The sequence below is a fragment of the Rattus norvegicus genome, chromosome 6, assembly GCF_021556685.1.
Source record: "Rattus norvegicus strain SHRSP/BbbUtx chromosome 6, alternate assembly SHRSP_T2T, whole genome shotgun sequence".
NCBI lineage: Eukaryota > Metazoa > Chordata > Mammalia > Rodentia > Muridae > Rattus > Rattus norvegicus.
Window position 1 is genome coordinate 94,807,662 of NC_141539.1, and position 23,060 is coordinate 94,830,721.

General features: G+C 41.5%; 1 protein-coding gene and 1 pseudogene across 3 annotated transcripts; one reads left to right on the plus strand and one right to left on the minus strand.

The window, feature by feature from the left end:
- Positions 1 to 1,140: 1,140 nt before the first annotated feature.
- Sav1 (salvador family WW domain containing protein 1) lies at positions 1,141 to 22,814 on the minus strand. 3 transcript variants are annotated; one of them, XM_087552688.1, is made up of 6 exons: positions 22,435 to 22,814; positions 20,218 to 20,664; positions 12,221 to 12,491; positions 5,233 to 5,376; positions 3,901 to 3,971; positions 1,141 to 2,440 (listed from the first exon to the last, which is right to left on the minus strand). In XM_087552688.1, the coding sequence occupies exons 1-6, from the start codon at positions 22,526 to 22,528 to the stop codon at positions 2,424 to 2,426; spliced, it is 1,044 nt and encodes a 347-aa protein (XP_087408814.1). In that variant the 5' UTR covers positions 22,529 to 22,814; the 3' UTR covers positions 1,141 to 2,423.
- On the plus strand, positions 6,426 to 7,136 carry LOC148005289 (heterogeneous nuclear ribonucleoprotein R pseudogene; annotated as a pseudogene).
- Positions 22,815 to 23,060: the final 246 nt, after the last annotated feature.

The window sequence follows — 23,060 nt, forward strand, 5'->3', positions numbered from 1 at the left end:
TTAGACTGAGCACGGGGACTCCAATGGAGGAGTTAGAGAAAGGACTGAAGGAGCTGAAGGGGTTTGCAACCCCATAGGAAGAACAATATCAACCATCAAGGACCCCACCCCCAACCCCCTGAGCTCCCAAGGACTAAACCACCAAGCAAAGAGTACACATGGAGGGACCCATGGCTCCAGCTGCACATGTAGCAGAGGATGACCTTATCTGGCATCAGTGGGAAGAGAGGTCCTTGGTCCTGTGAAGCCTCAATGCCCCAAGTGTAGGGGAATGCCAGGGCGGAGGTGAGAGTGGGTGAGTGGGTAGGGGAACACCCTCATAGAAGCAGGGGGAGGAGGTAAGGATAGGGTGGTTGTGGAGGGGAGACCGGGAAAGGGGATAACATTTGAAATGTAAATAAATAAAACATCCAGTAAAAAAAAAATAAACAGGCTAATTGTACGAGGTACTTTCCAGTTCTTTGTTTTAATGACAAGATTTTACTCAAGTGGGCTTTGAACTTATGATCGTCCTGTCCACCTTCCCAATCCTGGAATTAGAAACATGTGGTGCAACCTGTGGCATCCTTCCAGTTCATGTAAACCAGGGAGTCTATTCTTTTGGCAGGAGGGATGGTTCAAGACACGGTTTTTCTGTGTAGCCCTGGCTCTCCTGGAATTTGCTCTGTGAATTCACAGATATCTGGCTGTCTCTGGTGTGCACCACCACCACCTAGCTATATCTGTAATGACGGAAGTCTTTAGTGGAACTTTACTAAACCCCTTAGAGGACACTGAAGAACTAAGTGGGAGGAGAGACTAATGATGGGGAATGGTAACGCCTCATCTCCCTGGAAGCCCAAGCAGGCATTTTTAACTGTCTCAGGAAGGTGAGCAAAAAGTAACCGAGACAGAAGAATGTGTGCAAGCTCCCAAGCTGTGCAGAAGTTTACACTTCTTCACAAGCAGCTGGCTGTACGCTCAGTAATTCCCTTCCCCTTGATAACATCTAGTAGTCAAAATTTAACCCCTAGTAGTCAAATTTTAGTTTCACCTTCTCTTTCCATTATAGGCTTCATTGGCTTGTGGGCCTTCTGAACAGGAAAGCATCAAACATTTTACTAAATCTAAAACACTAAAAATATGCGCTCAGGACCACAGTTTCCACAAAAATATATTTAATAACTTGTTATATAAAATCAAACACAAAATTTTATCAATAATTCAAAGTCATTTCTATCAGGGAGTGCTTATATTTAGGAAAAGAACTAAAATATATACATATTCACAACATTTGTAAGCACAACTGAAGAGCTATGATGAAACTCAAGAATTCTAGATTTACAGCTGGAAGTTCCATAAGTTTATCTGTAATAAAGTGTTCAGCACTAATTATGAACAACTATTAAGCCCAAAGCAAGAAAAATAGGAAGGAATGACCTGTTTCTAAACCTTTATGACAAATACTTCTCAAAGATAAAAAAGGCAATATGAAATTTACTTAAGTGACCAAGATTCCTCATTGGATCCCTGACTGTCACTTTTGGCACGTAGCCCAGCCTGATGGAAGACAGTATTCCCTGTGGTCAGGAAGCCCGTGCTGTGTCTCACCAGAGCCTTGCTGACTGTACTCATGTGCTCTGGCTCAAAGGAAGGAAGGAAGCAGTATTAGCAACAGTTTCGCACCAACTGAGGCCCGTATTTATTATATTCCCGTATTCCTGACTCTATTCCTGAAAGGCTTTATCTCCCTCCTTCAAAGGTGTCCCTCACATAGGGAGGAGGTGGGAGTAGATGACCACACACACCATATACACGTTTGTCCCCATAAAGGCTCCATGCCCTGTTTTTATTCTGAACTATACCCATGGCAATGGTCACACCATCTCATTCCAGAAAACACCTGACACCACAAGGAGCCGCTGTTCACAGTGTGCTCTCGTCCGCTTCCTTTTCGGAACAAGAAGGGTGTGTCCACTCCTGTTTAATGCCATTTATGACGGTCTCTTCCTGTACTCCTTTCCATCCACAGTCTCCAAAGCAGTTTCCTAACAGCATTTGGTAGTATATGCCATATTGGCTTTTTAAGTGATAAAACTTTCTTGGTTCAATAAAAGAAAAAGTTGATAATATATGTAAAACTAGAATTTTGTAATTCCAAATAGTAAGTTGCCTTTATTAACCAAAGAACTTGTTTGCAGTCATTTATCTGAAAATATTTTAAAGCTCTTACAAAACCTGGCTTGTGGAAAGTTAACTTAAAAACTTCTTGCCATGGTGCTGGGCATACCACTGCTGCCTCTGCTTGCGGTTTTCCAGCTCGGTGACAAGAGCCTGTCTGTAGGCCTCATACAACTTGACAATCTGCTCCAGCTCCTTCATGAAGAGCAGCTTCAGCATTCCCTGGTACGTGTCCAGGTCAGCCAGCTGGAAGAGCTCCCACTTCAGAATGTGGTCGTATCTGTTGTAAAACAAGTTAATAAGACATAAACGTACATTTACAGCAATACATTGGTCTATTTTTATAGATCTTTTTATTATACATAAAACAAAATTCTATTTAAAAATATTTGAGTTAGTAAAACGATATTTAGATATACTTTTTTTTTCTTGAGCTGGGGACCTAAGCTGATCTGGGTGCAGGATGTCCTCTTGTCTCACACTTCTCAGCAGCTGGGAATTTAGGAACATGCTAATACACATGGCTCTAAGTACACTATCTTCCCCCTTCCCTCTCTTTCAAAAATTCATTTCCATTTCTTATACGTATGAATTCTTGGCCTGCATGCATTTAAGTGCACTATGTGCACGCCTGGTACCAGAGAAAGCCAGAGAAGACATCAGATCCCCTGGAACTGGAGTCAGAGTTTTAAGCCACCATATGGCTCCTAGGAACTGGACCAGGGTCCCTGCAAAAGCAGCAGCAGCGCTCTCTCTCCAGCCCTCAGTACATTATTCTTCAATTGAGTTTTTTTAAGATTTATTTTTATGTCCATTGGGTGGTTGTGCCCACATGATATGTCTGTGCACCATATGCATGCTTGATACCCATGCAAGACAGAAGAGGGCAGTGGATTCCCTAAAACTGAAATTTCAGACAGTGATGAGCTGCCATGTGGACTCTGAGAACTGAACTTGGGTCCTCTACAAGAGCAGCCAATGGTCTTAACAGTTGAACTGCCTCTCCAGCCACAAATGTGCTGTTTTTTTAAGGAAGGGAAAGAAACTGTTAAATATTACTTCAGGTTAAAGAGTATCTGTTTATTTTAAAAATCAGTTGTAAATATTAGTCCTGGGTAACAGTTAACACTGGTTCTAGATTATAGTGGTTCTGTAATTTCCAAAAAGCACATCCTGGCTCTTTATAAATTCAAGTAGAGTTAACGTTGAGAACACTCAGAGCATACTGTGCACACAAGTGGTAATTCAGAACAGCAGGCAAGTCGCTATGGCATCGGTGCCAGCGGGCTGACAGGTGCCTGAGAGGAACACTGTTCAGCTTCAACAGAGACAGGTGGGTCATGATTTGTAGGCCTGAGGATGAGGATGAGTAGCAAGAATTAAAAACCAAGACAACAGGTTTGGAGAGATGGCTCAGAAGTTAAGAGCGTGTACTACTCTTGCAAAGGACTGGAGTTCAGTTCCCTGTGACTCCAGCTACAGGAAACACAAATGCTCTCTTTTGGATTCAAGCTACACTACACATATGTGTGCACAAACACACATTATTAAAAATAAAAATAAATTTAAGAACCAAAGGAAGAATAAACTCAAAATGAGAGAATAAAATAAACTGAAGAAAACTCAACAATGTGACATCATGTTGGTTATTTTTATGTGTCTTAGAAGGACTCTAGTCCTCCTTCAGTGCTTAAATGGCTCAGAATGAGGTAGAACTACAGAACCGAGGAAGTAACTCACACTTCGAAAGGGAAGAGATCAAGAGACAGTCTAATTCAGTTTTCTTGTTTACAGATGAAAAACTCTGAGAGCTAAAAAAAAAAAAACCCCAATTATCTCCTGTAAAACTATTAGTGACTAAGAGTTCAGGAAGGCAGAGGTATATGACCAAGGAGCTTTAGAATGACAGTGTTTTAGGGTGAGTACCCGTCACTAGAGGTATATTATGTACCTATGTGATGTTGAGGTCATTTCTCAAGCCACTGCAGGGTAGAAATAAAAGGCAGCTCTACGTTACAATGTCTAGTGAACTTATTTTAATAATCACTTATGTCCTATCTAATGGATACTTTGGTAACTCATTTGCCATTTTATTCCAAAATCTATATAAAAAACATATATGGCTCCCCAAAAAAACAAAACAAACAAACAAACAAAAACAAAAAAACAAAAAAACAAGCCAAGCATACTGAGCAGTTCCTGCAGGCTGTCCAAGCTGCCCGGGGCCACACACACTTCCATGTCTTGGATGTGTGTCCCAGGCAGAGCTGAGGCAAGCACTTTACTTGACTCCCGTGTATTCTGTTACTTGACTGACGTCCTTGCAGAGACCTGGATCCCTCTCTTCCCCACACCAGAGCTCACTCCTCATGAGCAAGAGCTGCAGTCACGAAGGGGTTACAGTACATCCCAAGTGTCTCCCAGCACAGCTGTCACTCAGGAAGCTTCATTTACTCACTCATCACTTCTCTGAAATTCACTAGTAATTCCTAATGAAGAACTTCATCTCAGAGTGTCCGTCCCACTGTTCTGCACCAGAGTACTAAGCTCTTAACTGGGTACTCTTGGTTATAAGTACTATACCATGTTACATGTTAATGCCATATAAAAATATAAAGAAAACAAAAATTAAACTTGTCATATTTGGTATTCTCATGTATCTATTACCAGAGGTTTGTACATAAATTAATTAGGATACAAACATCTTGGAAGAATTTTTTACTTCTAAACAAACTTTATAACCTGATATCCTTTCTTAAATGTTACATAGAAACCCAATATTGTAAGAAAACCACAACACTTTTTTTTTGGGGGTGGGGGGGTTTCTCTGTGTAGCCCTGGCTGTCCTGAAACTTGAACTCGTTCTGTAGACCAGGCTGGCCTCTAGCTCAGAGAGCCATCTGCCTCTGTTGTATGTCATCATCCCCATCCGTGTTCTGTCCCCATGCCCTCCACCCCACCAATGCTGGGATTAAAGGTGTATCTCCACCATTAATCCACACTGGCTATGCACGGTACTTAAGTGGAGCTTGTTAGAGACCCCAAAGATACCCATGCTGTGTGCTCACTTACTTCACAGGGGCTCGGGCATAAACCTGAAGCCAGTCAGGAATTTCTGCAGTATGGTAGGGGTTTGCAGGGACCAGGAGAGACTGATTTCTTTCAGTTTGCTGTGGCTGATACGTGATGGGTGGAGGCTGATCATACCGAGGCACACTGGGAACAAAGAGTTGACATTTATTAAAACAGAAGCCCTCTATCCAGGCCAGAAATTACAATGACCATGCAACTTGTAAGAATCTTCTATGTGTTGTCTGGACAAACTGACCATCTTCCACTTTAACAGAACGTTCCATGATTAAAGTCTAGATTTTTTTGTTTTAAACTAAACTGTGTGGAAGTATACCCCATCTTCTTTTGGAAGCTGATATGCTGCAAGTAATAAACACCCAAGTAGAGGTGGAGTAGGGAGGATGGACTGGGGCGCCCCCACTGTGGCCTGCCTCAAGCCCTGGGCCTAAGTCCCACTTTGGCGCCCCCTCTCCCTTGCTGATCCCTCTTCCCCTATGGTGTGCAGTCCTTTGGTCCAAAGGTCGCCCTGTACTCCACATCCCAGCTCTACCTTTGTTGCTGTGTCCCCCTGACCCTACATAGCACTTCTCCCTCAGCTGGCAGTCAGCTGACCCATGTAAATGGGATGTGTGGATAACTAGGCTACAACTGAGTGGGTAGGATAGGCAAGGGCCGAGTGCTAATCCCAGAGTTACCAGAATCAAGAGCAAACTTTTGCGGGAATTAGAGCTGAGAGACTGAAGTGAGTGGGGAAGTGACCCCATCCCTATCCTGCATGCTTCGAGCTAAGATATGAAGGAAAAAATAATTACTACTGGCCATAACACTTAGGTTTCCAACAGCACCAACAGCCGCTAATCACCTGGTACATTAAAGGAAGAGGAAGAACCAATGGATACTTTCAGTGTTACTCACACAAGACAGTACAAGACACCAATAGAAGCAAACTACCACAGAGGACAGCAGAAAGACTTGACAAAATGTTTTAGACTGGGTTGGCAGTGTATGTTGGTCTTGATAAAAGAGCAACTGATGCTCTTGGAATTTAATAAAGGAGCTGTCTGTACTACACCAGTTCAAGGAAACATGAGATAGCTCATAAACTATCTCGTATTCAGGGGGAAAAGATCTTCTGTGGCATAAGCACAAAGCAAAAGTCTTCCCCCACCGCTTTACACAAACAAAGTGGAGTGATGAAGATCTACAAACAAAGAGAGCAGCAAAAGGTGCGGGAGTCCACAAAGGGGCCTGATGACACAAAGACCAAGCAAAGCCTTGCTGGAGAGGACAGGTTATATTCTGGATATAACCATGGGATGGAGGAAGTATGGTGGTCTTCCACCAGACAGTGTGTATTCAGCTGTGCAACCTAAAATTGAAACAGAGGTCTTCTGAGGTAAAATCCTAAGGGACTTTTATGAGGATGAGTTGGTGTCCCTTTGTGAGAAGGCTGGTCCTATCGGGGATCTATGTCTCATGGTGGAGCCAGTCTGGTCAGAACAAAGAACATGCATTTATCATCTTCTGTGGAAAGGACGCTGCCCATGGAGCAGTTAAATAAGCTGTGTAAGAACTATGAAGTTAGTCCTGGCAAACACCTGAGCATGCGTATTTCTGTGAGAACAACAGACTTTTTGTTCGATCCATGACAAGGAGTAAGACCAAAAGAGGCATTCTGGAAGAATTCAGTGCTCAGGCTTACCTGAGGGTTTGTGGACGTTATATCCTCTACCATCAACCAGATAACAAGGGGGAGGGGGGCACTTGTTCTGCTTCCTTGAAAATGAAGATCACAAGTCAGCAGCACATGCTAGATGGTGGGTGATGAGTGGAAAAGTCAAAGTGTGGGGAATGTAGTTACAGTGGTGGTCATCTGAATAGGAATGGCCCCCAGTGGCTCTTAGATTTGGCACTATTAAGAGGTGTGGGCTTGTTAGAGAAAGTATGTTGCTGGAGGTGGGCTTTAAAGTTTCAGATGCTCAAGCCAGACAAACGTCTCTTCTCCCGCTGCCTGCTAATCCAGACATAGAACTCAGTGGCTAACTCTCCAGCACCATGTCTGCCTGCACAACACCAAGCTTCTTGCCACGACAAAAACTAAAAGTCTATAATCCAGCCCCAGTTCAATGTTTTATTTATTTATAAGAGTTGTCATGGTCATGGTGTCTCATCACAGCAACTGAAACCCTGAGTAAGACATAGTTGGATGGGCTGACCCTGTGGAAGAACCAAATCCAGAAGTCATGGCTATGGTAAAAGTTTTATTTTTGAGAAACTTGGCTACTACAGTGACAGATTGGAAAAGTGAAATATTGGAAAAGTCATTTTTTGAGTTTAGAAGACTGGAGAGAGTGAAGAAGTTGAAGGATTATGCATTTGTTCATTTTGGAGACAGAAGAGCTGCTGTTAAGGTTATGGATGGAAAATAAACACATGGGGAAGAAATTGAAATTGTCTAATATAAGCCACCAGACAAGAAGAGTACAAGCTGCCAGAGCCTCCAGAGCGCTACACGTCAAGATTATTACTGTCTCCTCCTCCTCCTCCCCAAAGGAGAGGCCATGTGGAGGGAGGTGGATATGGCTACCCTCTAGACTACTCTAGCTACGAGGCTACTATAATGACTGCTGTGGCTGTGATTATCGCAACTATCATGGAGGCTATGCTGATGGCTATGCAGTGAGAGGGAGAGGAGGCAGAGAGCATTGCCTCTAGGAGGCAGAGCTGGCTATTCAGACGGAGCATGTTTGGGACACCAAGGCTCAAGGAGTAGCAGAGGGGTCCTGCAGTGTAGCAGAAAGGCCATGCTCCTTTGGAACTCAGGGCAAGTGAGAGAGTGATGTAGGAGGCAAGAAAAAAGCCGATGGGTAGAGCCTGCCTGATTCCAAGTGTCATGAGGCCAACAACCAACAGAAAGGGGCTCCTAACCCACAGGCCATCAGGTGCCTCAACAAGGTGCTGACTATTCTGTAACTACGGTTACATTAAGGACATCCAAGAATTTTATCAGGGTATTTAGAAGCAACAGTGGAAATAGACAAGAGCTTGAAAATGATACAAGCAAGATATGATTGGCTCTAGATCTATGTTCCTCAAAGAAATTGGTGTAACTGTTTCATCTTTAAGTAGTTTGTTGCCATTTGTACTCAGAAATCAAGTCACTGAAGAAGTCAATTTGTATCTCTCCTCAGGCTTTCCATTTTTCCTCTTTTCATAAATACTCTTGGACATTGCTGGGTTTACAGGGTTCCTTTGTTCTGGAGGTACAGATTTTTTTTGTATAGAAAATAAGCTATGACTGTATGTTTCACATTCCTACAAGCAGGTCTACTATGTTTTTAGGGCGTTATAACTTTCACAACCTTCCTAAAATCTTCCCTAAAAAATCTGTTTGGCTTAAATATCAAAGCCTCAACAGTTTGTTCTGTGATGTGACTGTATTTCCAATTTCTTGTTCATGTAAAATTTCAATAAAACTTAAAAATCTATTTAAAAAAATAAGTTACAACAACAACAACAAAAACCAAGTTAATCTCTTCTGTATTTTAAGACATGTTTTTCTGGGTTGTATATATTCTTTTTAAAGACAGCTTCAATGATGATAAAAAGTTGGGTCTTAGTTGTAACTTTTATACAAGGCTTAAATTATAAGCACAGATTTCTGCAAATAACTTGTAATTTGCTAACATATATACTGGAAAGGGCTATAGCTTTTCCAGCTGACTGGAAGGCGAGATGGGTATGTAGTGCAGCAGGGCTCCGCACTATGCCAGGTTAGCAAAACAACTGGGAGTTGACTAGAGCCTATTTTAAATTGGAGAGAATTAAAAAGGATCAGGTTTCAGTTAGCTCTAACAGCCTGTGTAGGCTGGGCAGGGAGGAACACTTACACTGAGATGTCTGTAGACAGAGCTATGCAAAGTGCTGAACACCTGCAGGCTCCAGTGGATTCTGGGAAACCAAACTGAGCTATTTCAGACATAGAGACAAAACTAAACTGAGCCTGCCTTTAAACATAAGAGACTTATGAATATCAATAAAATAGGTCGCTGCTTTCTTAACCGCCATTAAAATAAGGTCTAGATTATACCATGGTTAACAGTTCAGTTTATTTTAAGATTGTTTATGTGTACATCTCTATCTCTGTCTCGTGTGTGTGTGTATCTCTGTGTGTGTGTATCTGTGTGTGTGTGTATCTGTGTGTGTGTATGTGTGTGTATCTGTGTGTGTATCTGTGTGTGTATGTGTGTGTATCTGTGTGTGTATGTGTGTGTATCTGTGTGTGTATGTATGTGTATCTGTGTGTGTGTATCTGTGTGTGTATCTGTGTGTGTGTGTATCTGTGTGTGTGTATGTGTGTGTATGTGTGTGTGTGTATGTGTGTGTATCTGTGTGTGTGTATCTGTGTGTGTGTATCTGTGTGTATCTGTGTGTGTATGTATGTGTATCTGTGTGTGTGTATCTGTGTGTGTGTGTATGTGTGTGTATGTGTGTGTATCTGTGTGTGTGTATGTGTGTGTATCTGTGTGTGTATCTGTGTGTATGTGTGTGTATCTGTGTGTGTATGTATGTGTATCTGTGTGTGTGTATCTGTGTGTGTGTATCTGTGTGTGTGTATGTGTGTGTATCTGTGTGTGTATCTGTGTGTGTATCTGAGTGTGTATGTGTGTGTATCTGTGTGTGTATGTATGTGTATCTGTGTGTGTGTATCTGTGTGTGTATCTGTGTGTGTGTATCTGTGTGTGTGTATGTGTGTGTATGTGTGTGTGTGTATGTGTGTGTATCTGTGTGTGTGTATCTGTGTGTGTGTATGTGTGTGTATCTGTGTGTGTATGTATGTGTATCTGTGTGTGTGTATCTGTGTGTGTGTATGTGTGTGTATGTGTGTGTATCTGTGTGTGTGTATGTGTGTGTATCTGTGTGTGTATCTGTGTGTGTATGTGTGTGTATCTGTGTGTGTATGTATGTGTATCTGTGTGTGTGTATCTGTGTGTATGTATGTGTATCTGTGTGTGTGTATCTGTGTGTGTATCTGTGTGTGTGTGTGTATCTGTGTGTGTGTATGTGTGTGTATCTGTGTGTGTGTATGTGTGTGTATGTGTGTGTATCTGTGTGTGTATGTGTGTGTATCTGTGTGTGTGTATGTGTGTGTGTGTATCTGTGTGTGTGTATGTGTGTGTATCTGTGTGTGTGTGTATGTGTGTGTATCTGTGTGTGTGTGTATCTGTGTGTGTGTGTGTGTGTGTGCGTGTGTGTGTGTACGCCCACCAGGCCACACAAGCTGGAGTGTCAGGCCACTGTAAGACACTGATGGAGGGTGCTGGGTTTTGTGGTGCAGGAGGGCTCTTATGCCAAACTAGGAAAACCTCTAAACTCAGGGCCTCTGAAAAAGCAGCAAATGTTCTTGACGACTGAGCGATGGGTCTCTCCAACTCCAGCAATTTAAAAATAACATAAAAAATGCACTGAATTTTCAAGTTTTTAATAAATGGGTTCAAAAGGAAATAGTAATTGATACCATATGCTGTGGAATCAAAATATGCCTGTGTTTTTGTGTTTGTTTTGTTGTAGTTTTGAGACAAGGTCTACCTAGGACTCTATATAGACCAGGCTGGCCTTGAAGTCAGAGTTCCTCTACCTGTCTTAATCTCCCAAGTACTAAGATTAATAAAAGTATGTACGACCATGTCCAGCCTATGTTTTAAATTCAGTTTAACCACCTACGACTTGTATGAAATGTGGGTAGAATTGCTTTTACTTCTCTAAAACCTCCTTATCTGTAACAAGTGAACAAATTCCCAAAAATTAATAAGCAAATGTAAGTTCTGTGTAAAGACCATATCATATAATCAAACAGCTACTGATATTACTATGTGAACTAGAGAGGGCTGAGTCTCTCCTGCCTAACGTCTATTCAGAGCTGCTGAGAGAAACAATCATTTGGAAAAATGCTCTGTGAACCATCAAAACTCTACAGTAATACAAGGTTGAGATAAAGTTACCTTCCAAATCTGTTTGTAAAGACTGCTATTATAAGACAGGAAGCCATAGCCATGGTCTTAGCTCCTCATGAAGCTATTCAATAAATGCTAAGTGCAACTCAATGTTATTGGAAAAGTTTCAAGGTTGAATCACTAAATATAAAAATGTAAAATGTTTAAAGCAATACACCAATAATGTCAACCTTAATATATTCTCATGATTTTAATGATTCTAAAAAAGTTTTCACTACCTACCATAACCAACAAACTGTATTAGACCAGATGATCCAGGCAGTATCTACAAATGTACTCATGTCATTTTACCTCCTTATCCACAGTTCTTGCACCTTAAATATTATAATGTAAATGCTCTTTCACTATTAAGCTAATATAATTTTATATTTACTCTGAAGTACAGTGATTATTTTACACTTACAGCAATCTTACTCAATTGGTCAATCAAGTTTCAAGTGCTCAATAGCCACATATGACAACTGACTAGCACAAGGCTTAAGTATCATTCAAAAAAAAAAAAAAAAAAAAAAAAAAAAAAAAAAACAGCCCAAAGAATTATTGGCTTATTTATTAAAAAGCTAGAATGTTTTGTTGCATTCCAACTTTTACTTCAGTAAGAAACAACAAAAAATCATGTCTGAAGTTGAAAAAAATATCAAGATAATGTCAAAATTTCAAAGTTTAGGAATTTAAGATGAAGAGACATGAGATGTATTAACTTCAAATTCTGGCTAGCCACAAAAACATTTTGACATCTCTTCTAATTGGAATCTGATCACACAGATACATTTGTCTCAAGTTGCTCAAAGAGAAGATACTTTTTAAAACTTATTAAAATTGTTAATTACTAAAATATATTTAGGATAAATATAAATTTTGAGAAATAACTTTAAAATCTCAAGTTTCAAGATGCTTATCCCTTCAAAAAATGTGAGATCAAAATCTAACACAGGATGGTCTCATAACAGTTGAAAACAGAGCCACTCGTTTACCTGGGAGCACAGGGGTGCCTGTACTGAGCCCTTTTATTTGTGTGATCCACATAATAGGTTCCAAATTCTGATGATTCCACTCGCTCCCACCCAGGAGGAAGTCCTTCTCGTTCAAGAGGATGACTCCAATGAGTTGTGTTTGTGTTATGATCTATGTAGTATTTTCTCCCTCTCATTGTCCAGTCCACAGACCAGCCAGGAGGAAGGGGTAAATCTTCAGATCCATGGTTAGTTAAATTTCCTAAAGATGTAGCAGTGACTCTCCCAATACCTGAGAAGAAAAGGAAATGAAGCAAATGTTCAAATATCTGTTAAAATCTATTATTATGTCAGTACAAAATTTCCACGAAATTCACCATTACTATTAAATTAGAAAGGAAGAAGACCTGAATTTTGAAACAAAAATGAGTTTTGCCTTGTTTGTTTAAATCTTCTATCCCCAAGGCACACAAATGCTTAAACATACTTATATTGCTAAAGGAAAAATGAAGAAAGAAAAAAAATCTCAATCAAGATTTAAGATTTGGCATTTCATCTAAAACCTAACCAAATCAAAAGGAAACTGGTAAAATGATTCCCAGTTTATAATTTTTTTTTAAAGAAAGACTCTAGCTGCACCCTAGATTTAAGTAAGATTATCAAGGCAGGTTATATAGTCAACATGCAAAGATATCCATCTAATAGCCACACGTTGACCACACGTAGAAATAGAAGTTAATAAATAATACCACTTATAGTGGTTCTAAAAATCAAAAAGTCAAGTTTCCAACTAAATATATACTATATATTTTATATATTTGGCTAAGCAAAATGTTTAACTTTAAGAAATAGCAGAGGGATGGATACAGAAAATGTGGTACATTAACACAAAGGAGTCCTACTCAGCTATTAAAAACAATGACTTCATGAAATTCTTAGGCAAATGGATGGAACTAGAAAATATCCTGAGTGAGGTAACTCAATCACAAAAGAACACAAATGACATGCACTCACTGATAAGTGGATATTAGCCCAAAAGCTCAGAATGTCCAAGATACAATTCACAGACCACATGAAGCTAAAGAAGAGGAACGACAAAAGTGTGGATGCTTCAGTCCTTCTTAGAAGGGAACAAAATACCCACAGAAGGAAATATAGACGTGTGGAGCAGAGACTGTAGGAAATGGCCATTTAGACACTGCCCCACCTGGGGGTCCACCTCACATGAAGTCACCAATCCCAGTCACTATTGCTGATGCCAAGAAGTGCTTGCTGACAGGAGCCTGATATAGGTGTCTCCTGAGAGGCTCTGCTGGAGCCTGACAAATACAAAGTGGATGCTCACAACCAATCATTGAACTGAGAACGGGATCCGCAATGGAGGAGTTAGAGAAAGGACTGAAAGAGCTTAAGGGGTTTACTACCCCATAAAAACAACAATACCAACCAACCAGAGCTCCCAGGGACTAAACCACCAACCAAAGAGGACACATGGACAGACCCATGGCTCCATCTGCACATGTAGCAGAGGATGGCCTTGTCAGGCATCAAAGGGAGGAGAGGCCCTTGGTCCTGTGAAGGCTCCATGCCCCAGTGTAGAAGGCCAGGGTGGGAAAGTGGGAGGGAGTGGGTTGGTGGATGGGGGAGCACCCTCATAGAGGCAGGGGGTGGGGAGATGGGATGGGGAGTTCCTAGAGGAGAAACCAGGAAAGGGGATAACATTTGAAATGTAAATAAATAAAATATTCAATAAAAAAGAAATAGCAATAAACGCATTTTTCAACTCATTTGAAATTATACTGACAATCATAGTATACTGACTGGAATGTGAGACTCCCCTGCTTATATTAGAAGAGCAGCGTTTCTGTCAGTCATTTCAGTATCTATGTAAATGGCAATGACAAAAAGTAATCCAGAAGAAACATTAAAATTAAGGTAAATGCTTCTATTCAAATATGAAATTCTAAAGGACGAAATGTAAGTTTATAAATAAATATAGGTTATTGGCAGGTGGTTTAAAAGCTGTATTCACTTAATATACAACATACAAATGGTAAATGCAAAAAGCTAGTTACTACAGCACAGTCTTACAGAAAAGCTGGCAATAAGCCAACATTGCTACCATAGGTGATTATGCTACTGGAAGCAGAGCAGAGCAGGTCACCAGAGCGGAGTTCTGGACATGGAGCTACAGAGATGTTCTCTGCTTACTACCCTGTGTGATTAAGAGTAAGAGAGAAAGCCAGGCAGGGCGACTCCTGCCTGTAATCCCAGCACTTGGGAAACTGTGGTAGAAAGAATGCCACAAATTTGAAATTATCCTAGTTTAGGCCAGCCTGGGCTAGAGGGAGACCCTGTCTCACCCCTTCCCATACCACTCCAACCCACCCAAAACAAGGAGCAAAAAAGTGCAGGTAATGTGCTCCTTTACATAATTACACTTAAAATAGTCCTTGGCTCCACCACCCAAGACTTGCTGGTTTTCACCTGTCTGTGAGCAGTAATTTATGACAGAAAGGAGAGTATGTGATCTCTGATGGTAAGACACGAAAGGCCATGCCGCTTCTGTCCTGATCACATGCTTTTGAATTACTCTGGGGAAAGCCAGCTGTTCTAGCGTCATAAATAGTGCAGCTAACAAGGAACTGAGGCCTCAGGCTAAAATTAAAGTCTCTTGCTAGCAGCCTTGGGAGTGCTCTCTAAACTATGTGCATCTAAGGAAGTGAATCTGACCGCCCTGTGTCATAACTGAAACACAAGAGAGGCCTAAGTCAGAAACAGCCAGCTGAATTGCTTCTGACACCCTATCCACATAAGCTCCAATGTCTGTTATGTTGCTGAGTTTAGAGTAACATACAAAAGAAAACCAACAGAGATGAGGAAAAATATATGTACACACATATATTTATACCTATTTTTGTAAAATGCTGAAATATAAGAATATAACAAAAATTGTTGAAAGTATGTATGTAAGGAACAGGATAATGACAGAAATGAACTATGCAGACCAGGCTTATCTTGAACTCACAGAAATCTGCCTGCCTCTGCCTCCAGAGTTCTGGGAGTAAAGATGCAAGTCAGCACAGCAGACAAATGAACAGCATCTTAGCTGTCAATATAAACACTATGTACAGTATGAATGCTGCGAGCATGGTAACACCATCAACTACACAGACTCTTAATACCACACAGCGGGACACTCAACATGCTTAAAGATGGTGAATTTTATGTTTTACATGTTCTACAATAAAATTTTTAAAGCAAAAAGTAAAATCTGGAATCTTCATTTAAATCACCAATAATATGAATCGATGTAACTGTTTCCAAAACAAATCCTAAAATGTCTTTCCTGGATTCCTCCACTGAAAAATCTGGAAGCAAAAATCCATCCAGCAGCAAAAGTCCAAGTTGCAACCCAAGAACTATGACTCCCAATCCCAGAAAAGGAACCAGAGCTCCTAGAGGATGCCTTGAATCAATGGTTGATTCCAAGTCTGACACACGACAGGCACAGGGGTCTGGAACATCCAACCATCCAGTCACAATAGAAAGCACAAAGAACAATAAAGACCAAAGAAAACCAGGTCTTGAGGGGATCTGAGTGTCCACTAGAAAGAGAGCAGTTCAAACAACAGAAGTCACCCCACAGCAACATAGTAACCCTAAAGTATACAAGTTCACCTTGAAGAAACAACTAGTCCTAAGCCTGGGTCAGGAATCATAGGATGAGCTTAACATTCTGTAGCCTCAAAGAACTATTAAAAAATAAAATATACAAGTCACCTAGAAAGTTTCTAATGTCCAAAGTTGGAACCATAAGGTGGAAGGAGCCAACCAACTCCTGCAAGCTGTCCTTTAACCAACTCCTGCAAGCTGTCCTTTAACCAACTCCTGCAAGCTGTCCTTTAACCAACTCCTGCAAGCTGTCCTTTAACCAACTCCTGCAAGCTGTCCTTTAACCTCCATACAAGCCCATGCCCATGAACACAACCACCCCTTCCCACCATCCACTCCTTCACAGGCATACAATTCCACACACATATAAACATGTGTGTGTGTGTATACATGTATATATACATATACATATACATATACATATACATATACACACACACACACATATATATATATATATATATATATATATATATATAGAGAGAGAGAGAGAGAGAGAGAGAGAGAGAGAGAGAGAGGCTACTTTTATATCAACTTGACACAAGCCAGAGTCATCAGAGAGGAGGAAGCCTGTTAAGAAACTGTCTCTATTAAGTCTGGACTGTAGGTAAGCCTGTAGGGCATTTTCTCAATTAGTGATCAATGTGGGAGGGCCCAGCCTTGTGGGTGGTACCATCCCTGGCAATTTATCCTGGATTCTATAAGAAAGCAGGCGAGCAAGACATAGGGAGCAAGTCAGAAAGCAGCACCCCTCCAAGACTTCTTTTTCAGATCCGGCCTCCAGGTTCCTGTCCCATTTGCATTTCTGTCCTCTTTTCCTTCAATGTTGATATGGAAGTGTAAGCCAAATAAACCCTTGCCTCCCCAAATTGCTTTGGTCATAGTATTTCATCACACCAACAGTAATCCAAACTAAGAAAGATGTAATTTTTAAAAATTAAAAAGCAAATACTTTTTCTTTAAACAAAAGACTCAGAATGGAAGCAGATATTGGTTATAAGCTGAAAATCAAATCTTAAATTTGCTTTGTTTTTTGAGACATGGTTTTTCTATGTAGTTCTAGGCTGTCCTAGAATTTGCTCTATAGGCCAGGCTGGCTTCAAACTCAGAGATCTGCCTGCCTCTGCCTTATAAAGGTGTGTGCCACCAACACTCAGCTCAAATCTTACATTTAAGATAATTCTCCATTTGAAAATTAACTTGTACTTTCTTTGTGTATGTAGTATATGTAGTATGTATAGAATAGTGTGGCTATTCACATGTGCATATATACTAACACATTCATGTTAACATATATGCTTGTGGAGGTCCAAAGAGGCTTATGGTTTGTTCAGGCTCCTTTCCTCATTTGCTCTCCAAGCACTTTTTGAGACAATGTCTCTCAATGAATCGAAAGCTCATCAATCCTGCTAGGCTGTCTGGCCACCGAGCTTCAGAGACTGACCCATCTATCTCTGCCTCCACACAGCGCCAGGTTACAGGAGCACGTCACCACTCCTGGCAAGGGTCTAGGGATCTGAATCCCGGTCCCAGTGCTTGCTCATATCCACTGACTGAGATATGGCCCCAGACCTTGTACTTTCTTTCTAATTGTGATTGAGACATTGTCTGCCTTTATTGTAAAACCTATGTCCTATTGCTCTATATAGAAGAGACTAGTAGAAACATAATAGCTCTTCAATTATATTTTACAAATCAGAATTTTAAAACAAGATTTCAACCTTGTACTTCATTTCTTTATATTTAAAATATGGGAAGTTAAGGACAAAAAGAATTACAGGTTGAGTATCCCCTCTCCAGATGCTTGTGACCACAGTGGTTTAGACTTTGAAACTGATGTGTATATAGTATACCGGGCAAATGCACCAACTCTGAACATCAAATGCATGAATGTTTACATCTCTCTGTTAAAAAACAGCCTGAAGATAACTTCATATTTTCAGTGCAGCTGCCATTTTGACAATGAACTATGAGGACTTACTCCTGTAATCCTAGCACTAGGAAGACAGAGGCAGGACGATCATTGCAAATTTGAAACTAGTTTGGGCTACATAGTGAATTACAGGCTAGCCTGCAAAATCCAGTGAGACTGTATCTTAAAACACACACACATGCACACACAAAACAAGTATTAAAAAACTGCCTTAGGGCTGGGATGTAGCTCAGTGGTAGAGCGCTGCCTGGCAAGCGCAGGGCCCTGGGTTCGGTGCCTTGACATGGTGTCATGTTCATGCTCAAAAAATTTGGATTTTGGAGTGTTTCACAGGTCAGATTTCTGGAGCTGGGATATTCAACCTATTTGAGCTGTCAGTGAAATGTGAAGTGAGTGCAAAGAGCTAAATAAATCAGCTACATCTGCAGCTCTTAACCCACGGGTTATGACTTCTTCCGGGGTTGAATAACCCTGTCACAGAGTTAGCCTAAGACCATTTACATTATCATTCTTAACAGTAGCAAAGTTACAGCAATGAAAATAATGTTATGATTGGGGGTCACCACAACATGAGGAGTTGCATTGAAAAGTCACACAGCATTAAGAAGGTTGAGGATCACTTATCTATATTAACAATAAACACAGCCATTGCTTCTGATCTCCTTCAGCTAATGAACTGTGTCATCAGTCTGCAGATGTGAAAACACTGAGTTAACTTACTCAGTCATTTACTTTACTCAGCATGCCCTCTGTCCTAAGATGCTGTGCTCATCACGTCTGACTTTACCTTCTCCCTTCTCCAACCCTATTAGGGACCTAGCTCTCTGAATCTGGACGTATTCCACTTTCCTCTTGTCACTCCTAAATTCTGAAGTAGATCTTCATTAACTTGCTTTAAATTGTTAACCACTGGGGGCTGGAGAAATGGCTCAGAGGTTAAGAGCATTTGCTGGTCTTTCAGAGGACTTGGGTTCTGTTTCCACATGGCAGCTTACAAGTGCTTAAATCTCCGCTCCGCTTCCAGAGGATCTGATGCTCTTTTAGTACGAGGGCAGTGCACATACACGGCACCACTTGCGTGCCTAGTGGTTACAGAAGCCAGAAGGCGGCATCAAATCCTCTTGAACAGGAGTTATAGGTTGAGTTCTAGCACTTGAGTGCTAGGAAATGAACCAGTCCTCTAAAAGGACAGCCATGCTCTTCAGCACAGAGCCATCTCTCCAGGCATTCATCTTGAGCTATGCAATGGCTTCTTTAGGTCAAGTCTAAACTTTCTGTTGGACCACAAATCTCCATTTCACCTTATTATCATATTTCTTAAAATAGGTAGGAATCCAGTCTCTTAAATGTAAACCACCCCTTCTGTTTGCAGTGGGTATTCCCGATTTTCTACCTAAAATGTCTTTCTTTTACTTTGTTAATGTCCAGCCCAAGCTCAAAACCTACTTCAAATTTTATCTGCCCCTGTAGCATGCATTCTTTTAAGTATTCCAGTTACACTGATCTTTCTTCCGACTCTAAAGTTAGCACCACAAAGTATACATTAGTTGTTCCAAGACTATTATGTGTATGCTGGTTTTGTCTCACTAAAAAGGTAACTCAAGAAGATCAAAACAATGCTAAACATATAACGAATATTAAATAAAAGCAAACTTCCTATGACTAATACACTTATGTACCAAACTGTTAAGTAAGTTTATTAGAAGCTGTGGCCACTAAAAAGCAAATGGGCCTTACACATTTATTTTTCCTCTGCCAAATTTAAAGCCTTGAATTTACTAAAAGAGATAAAAGTTTTCTTTAGAGCGTCCACCAGTTCATCTACAGTAATGGTCACTTTAAAAGTCAAGTGGAGCTGCAACATTCCTTAATCCCTTCCTTGGAAGAGTACTTCCAGTTCATCGGGTAAAGGAAGTGCCAGTATTTCCTGCCTGTTATGTTTCACATATAACTGGTCATTTGGTAAACCTTTTAGACCAATCTGGAAACCAGGAATTGCCTACAAAAAGCCAGGGCTAGAGAGACGGTGCTAGATTGCTAAGTATGCAACTGCCCACTCTGTATTCCTAGCAGTCAGTTCTCCTGCTTTCCCTTTCTACGTTTAAGACCAATTTGCCTACAGACTTTCCCTTCTCATTTTACCAAATACGAATTCAATCGAACTAGTCATTAAATTTTTCACATTTTTCAGTCAAGACAGTCTTAAGATAAGCACCAAGTTTAATACAATGACATAGTAAACAGACACAAGAATTCTGTCATTCATGATTAGTCAAAAACTACTATCAAGCAGGAGAAAGCAAGAATAATTTTTTTGTTGCTTGTTTTTTTGCTTTCCAAGAAAATCCAAAGATCACCTTTTAAATTGAAATATAAGTATAAACCAATGTGCTGTTTCTTATATTGTTACCTGAAGTGTGCCTCCCCTGATTCTGTGGCATTCTTTGGAAGAGATCATGGTTGTATTCATAATATCTGTAGTCTTCTTGTGCACGATCTCCAAGTGGCCTCCTTCTCTGACCATCAAAAAAGTTATCTGAATAAAAATATCGGGAACCAGAGTCTCCATTTTCAACAGCAAAATTAACTTCTGTTAAAAATGACTGTGATGAGCCGTATTCCCGAGGGACATCCGCTAGGCTCCTGACAAGGTAAGAAGACGGTGCGGACAGTCTGTTGCTTTCTCTTCTCATTACTTCATGAGGCGTCCTTTGAACTGGAGTTCTCAGGAAACTCTGGTTTCTTGAAACTACGCCATCTCCAGAAGCTGAGAAAGCACTAGCGCTTGACTCTGGAAGACAGAGGTCAGTCCGTCTTGGAATTGTTGGACCGTGCCGAATGAATGAAGGCATGAGATCTACAATAAAACAAAGGCACACTTCATTAAGTCAGTGCACTCTTCTAAAGTTATTTATTTATGTCTACTACCCTGAGATAAAAATAGCAAACAAAAGGGTGTAAGAAAACAAATTTTAAATTTTAAGACAATACTAGAACTTTAAATTAAGATTATTTCCCCAAGCAAATACATTTATAATCTGCATTAATGTGCAGGTGTAAACTCAGCTACAAATGAATGGCTGCTGCGTATTGCCATATATAATATGATACTATGCCACTGAGAGGAAAATAATCTAACAAACCAATGCCAGCACCAGCATCTCGTATGGCCACAGCTTGGTGTTTTCACTTGATTTAAGTATCACCAAGCCTCTTTCCTCACACAAACAGTTTCATTAAAATAAGTGTTCCTCAAAAAAAAAAAAAAAGCAAAGTCAGATTTCTTGTAAAAGACTTTTTATTAATAGTTTTGTCTCTCTACCCAGAATTGCCCAGTTCTAAGCACAATTATCAAAACTAGAATGCAAAACCTTTCAGTGTAGAAATTGAAAAATAAAGTCATCTAATCCCAAAGATGCACACAAATGCTGAGTCTACTGAAAAAACCTGGGAAAAGTTATGGTTCCTTTAAGAGCAGATAACTCCAAACAAGATAATGGGCTGCTGAAATCAGAATGTGCCAACAGCTTAGACGTTCTTAGAGAAAAAGCAACTGCCTTTAAACATGAACTCTGGATATAGAGCACATTTTCTGAATCCATTAAATAGATTACTAAGTGTGTCAGAAGCTAACACTACAATAACTTAGTATTGGATTAACAGTCGATTTACTAAGTGTGTCAGAAGCTAACACTACAATAATTTAGTATTGGATTAACAGTCGATGACAAACTCTGTACCAAGCCATTCACTAAAAGACAACACGTTGCATGACTTCAAACGATGTTTAATGAACTTTATTTGCAGCGAAAAAAAGCAAGCTATCACCTAAGAACAGAAAAACAAGCTAGTAAAAATGGTTTCAAGTTACTGACACATCCACCCCACCAACTTTGTTGTCCAGCGCTACAACTACTAGGAGAACCTGTAAGGTTTGACACATGGTCACAATGGAAAAATGTGCTCTCCACCCCTTTCTGCGTGATCTTGGGCAAATACTGTGAATAGCTTTCCCAATTACAATATGAGGTAAGGCTTAATTTAAGTCACACGGTTACTTCCAGCTTCCAAGAAGGAAACTTACACAAGGGGCCCAGCTCCTAGAATGAGAACCAAAGGATTAGCTCCTTCTCATAACTATTTTGGCTACCCAAGAATTTTAAAAAGGAAAATCAAGACATTCGAGTTAAAAACAAATATTTTAAATGGAGAAGAAAAGTTATAGGAGGGGACGGAACGTACGCTGCAAAGAGAGATAAAGTTAGGAACTTGCCTGTCCTGCTATGGCTGAAATTATTCTGAGTACTTTTTTTTTTTTTTTTTTTGGAAGTTTAGGAGCAAAGCCTAATTCGAATACTTTAGTAGTAGTGGCTACAAGTGTCTCTTCGCCTCACAAGTCTGTGTCCCGCTGCAGGACTAAGGAATCCAGTCTGGTCTGTGTGCTACTTAGGGTACAGGCGAGTGGCACCCGCGATGGTAGCAAACACGGGGCACGCCCCGATGTACCCAGCAGAAAGGTGCCCGGGTCGAAGCATTTTTTCTCCAAGTGCATTCCCGAGAGTCTGTCTTCCAGCACCAGCCACCCGAGGCTGCGCTGGGTCCACCCTTCACCGCCCTGGACACTCACTCCGCAGCAGGGGCGACGTCTCCTTCTTCACATACTTGCCCTGAACCTCGGCCGGCTTAGACACCTCGTTTTTGGTTTTCTTGCGGGACAGCATCCTCGCGGACGTCGCCCGCCGCTGCCCCAGCAGCCTCGCTAGGGCCGCGAGCCCGCCGCCCGCCGCCGCCTCCCGGGCCGGCGCCGCCTTCGCCTCGGGTCTCCGCCGCCCGCGCCCGCCCGCAGGCTCCGCCGCATGTTGGCGGCGCTAAGCGCGCCCGCCGCCGCTCACTCGCAGGGCAGCTCCTCCCGGGAAGTCAGCCGGCTCAGCGCCGCCGCCCGAGGCCGCCTTGGGACAGGGCCGCGGCCGCCCACTAGGGCCATGGTCCGCCGCCGGGAGCCGCTACGGCTGCGGCCACCGCCTACGTCCGGTAAACTTTCCCCGCGCCGCTGGGAATGCTGGGAAAGTCGACGCGCGGGCCGCCCCTCCCCCGCCGGGCGCGGACGCGGCTGCGTGCGGCGACTCTCGACCGGCGGCTAACGGGCCGGGTGTGGCGACCACCCTGGCTCCTCAGCGCGGCTACCCCGGCCCGCTCCCGCCGCTGAGGAGCCGGAGTGCAGGCGTTCGGGAGCCCACTGGGCTGCGAGCCGCT

Coding starts and splice junctions, on each gene's coding strand:
- Sav1 (XM_087552688.1), bottom strand. CDS start 22,528: ATGCTGTCCCGCAAGAAAACCAAAAACGAGGTGTCTAAGCCGGCCGAG. Junction 12,492..20,217: donor TCAGGGGAGGCACACTTCAG/GTAACAATATAA, acceptor TTTTCTTCTCAG/GTATTGGGAGAGTCACTGCT. Junction 5,377..12,220: donor AGGCACCCCTGTGCTCCCAG/GTAAACGAGTGG, acceptor CTTTGTTCCCAG/TGTGCCTCGGTATGATCAGC.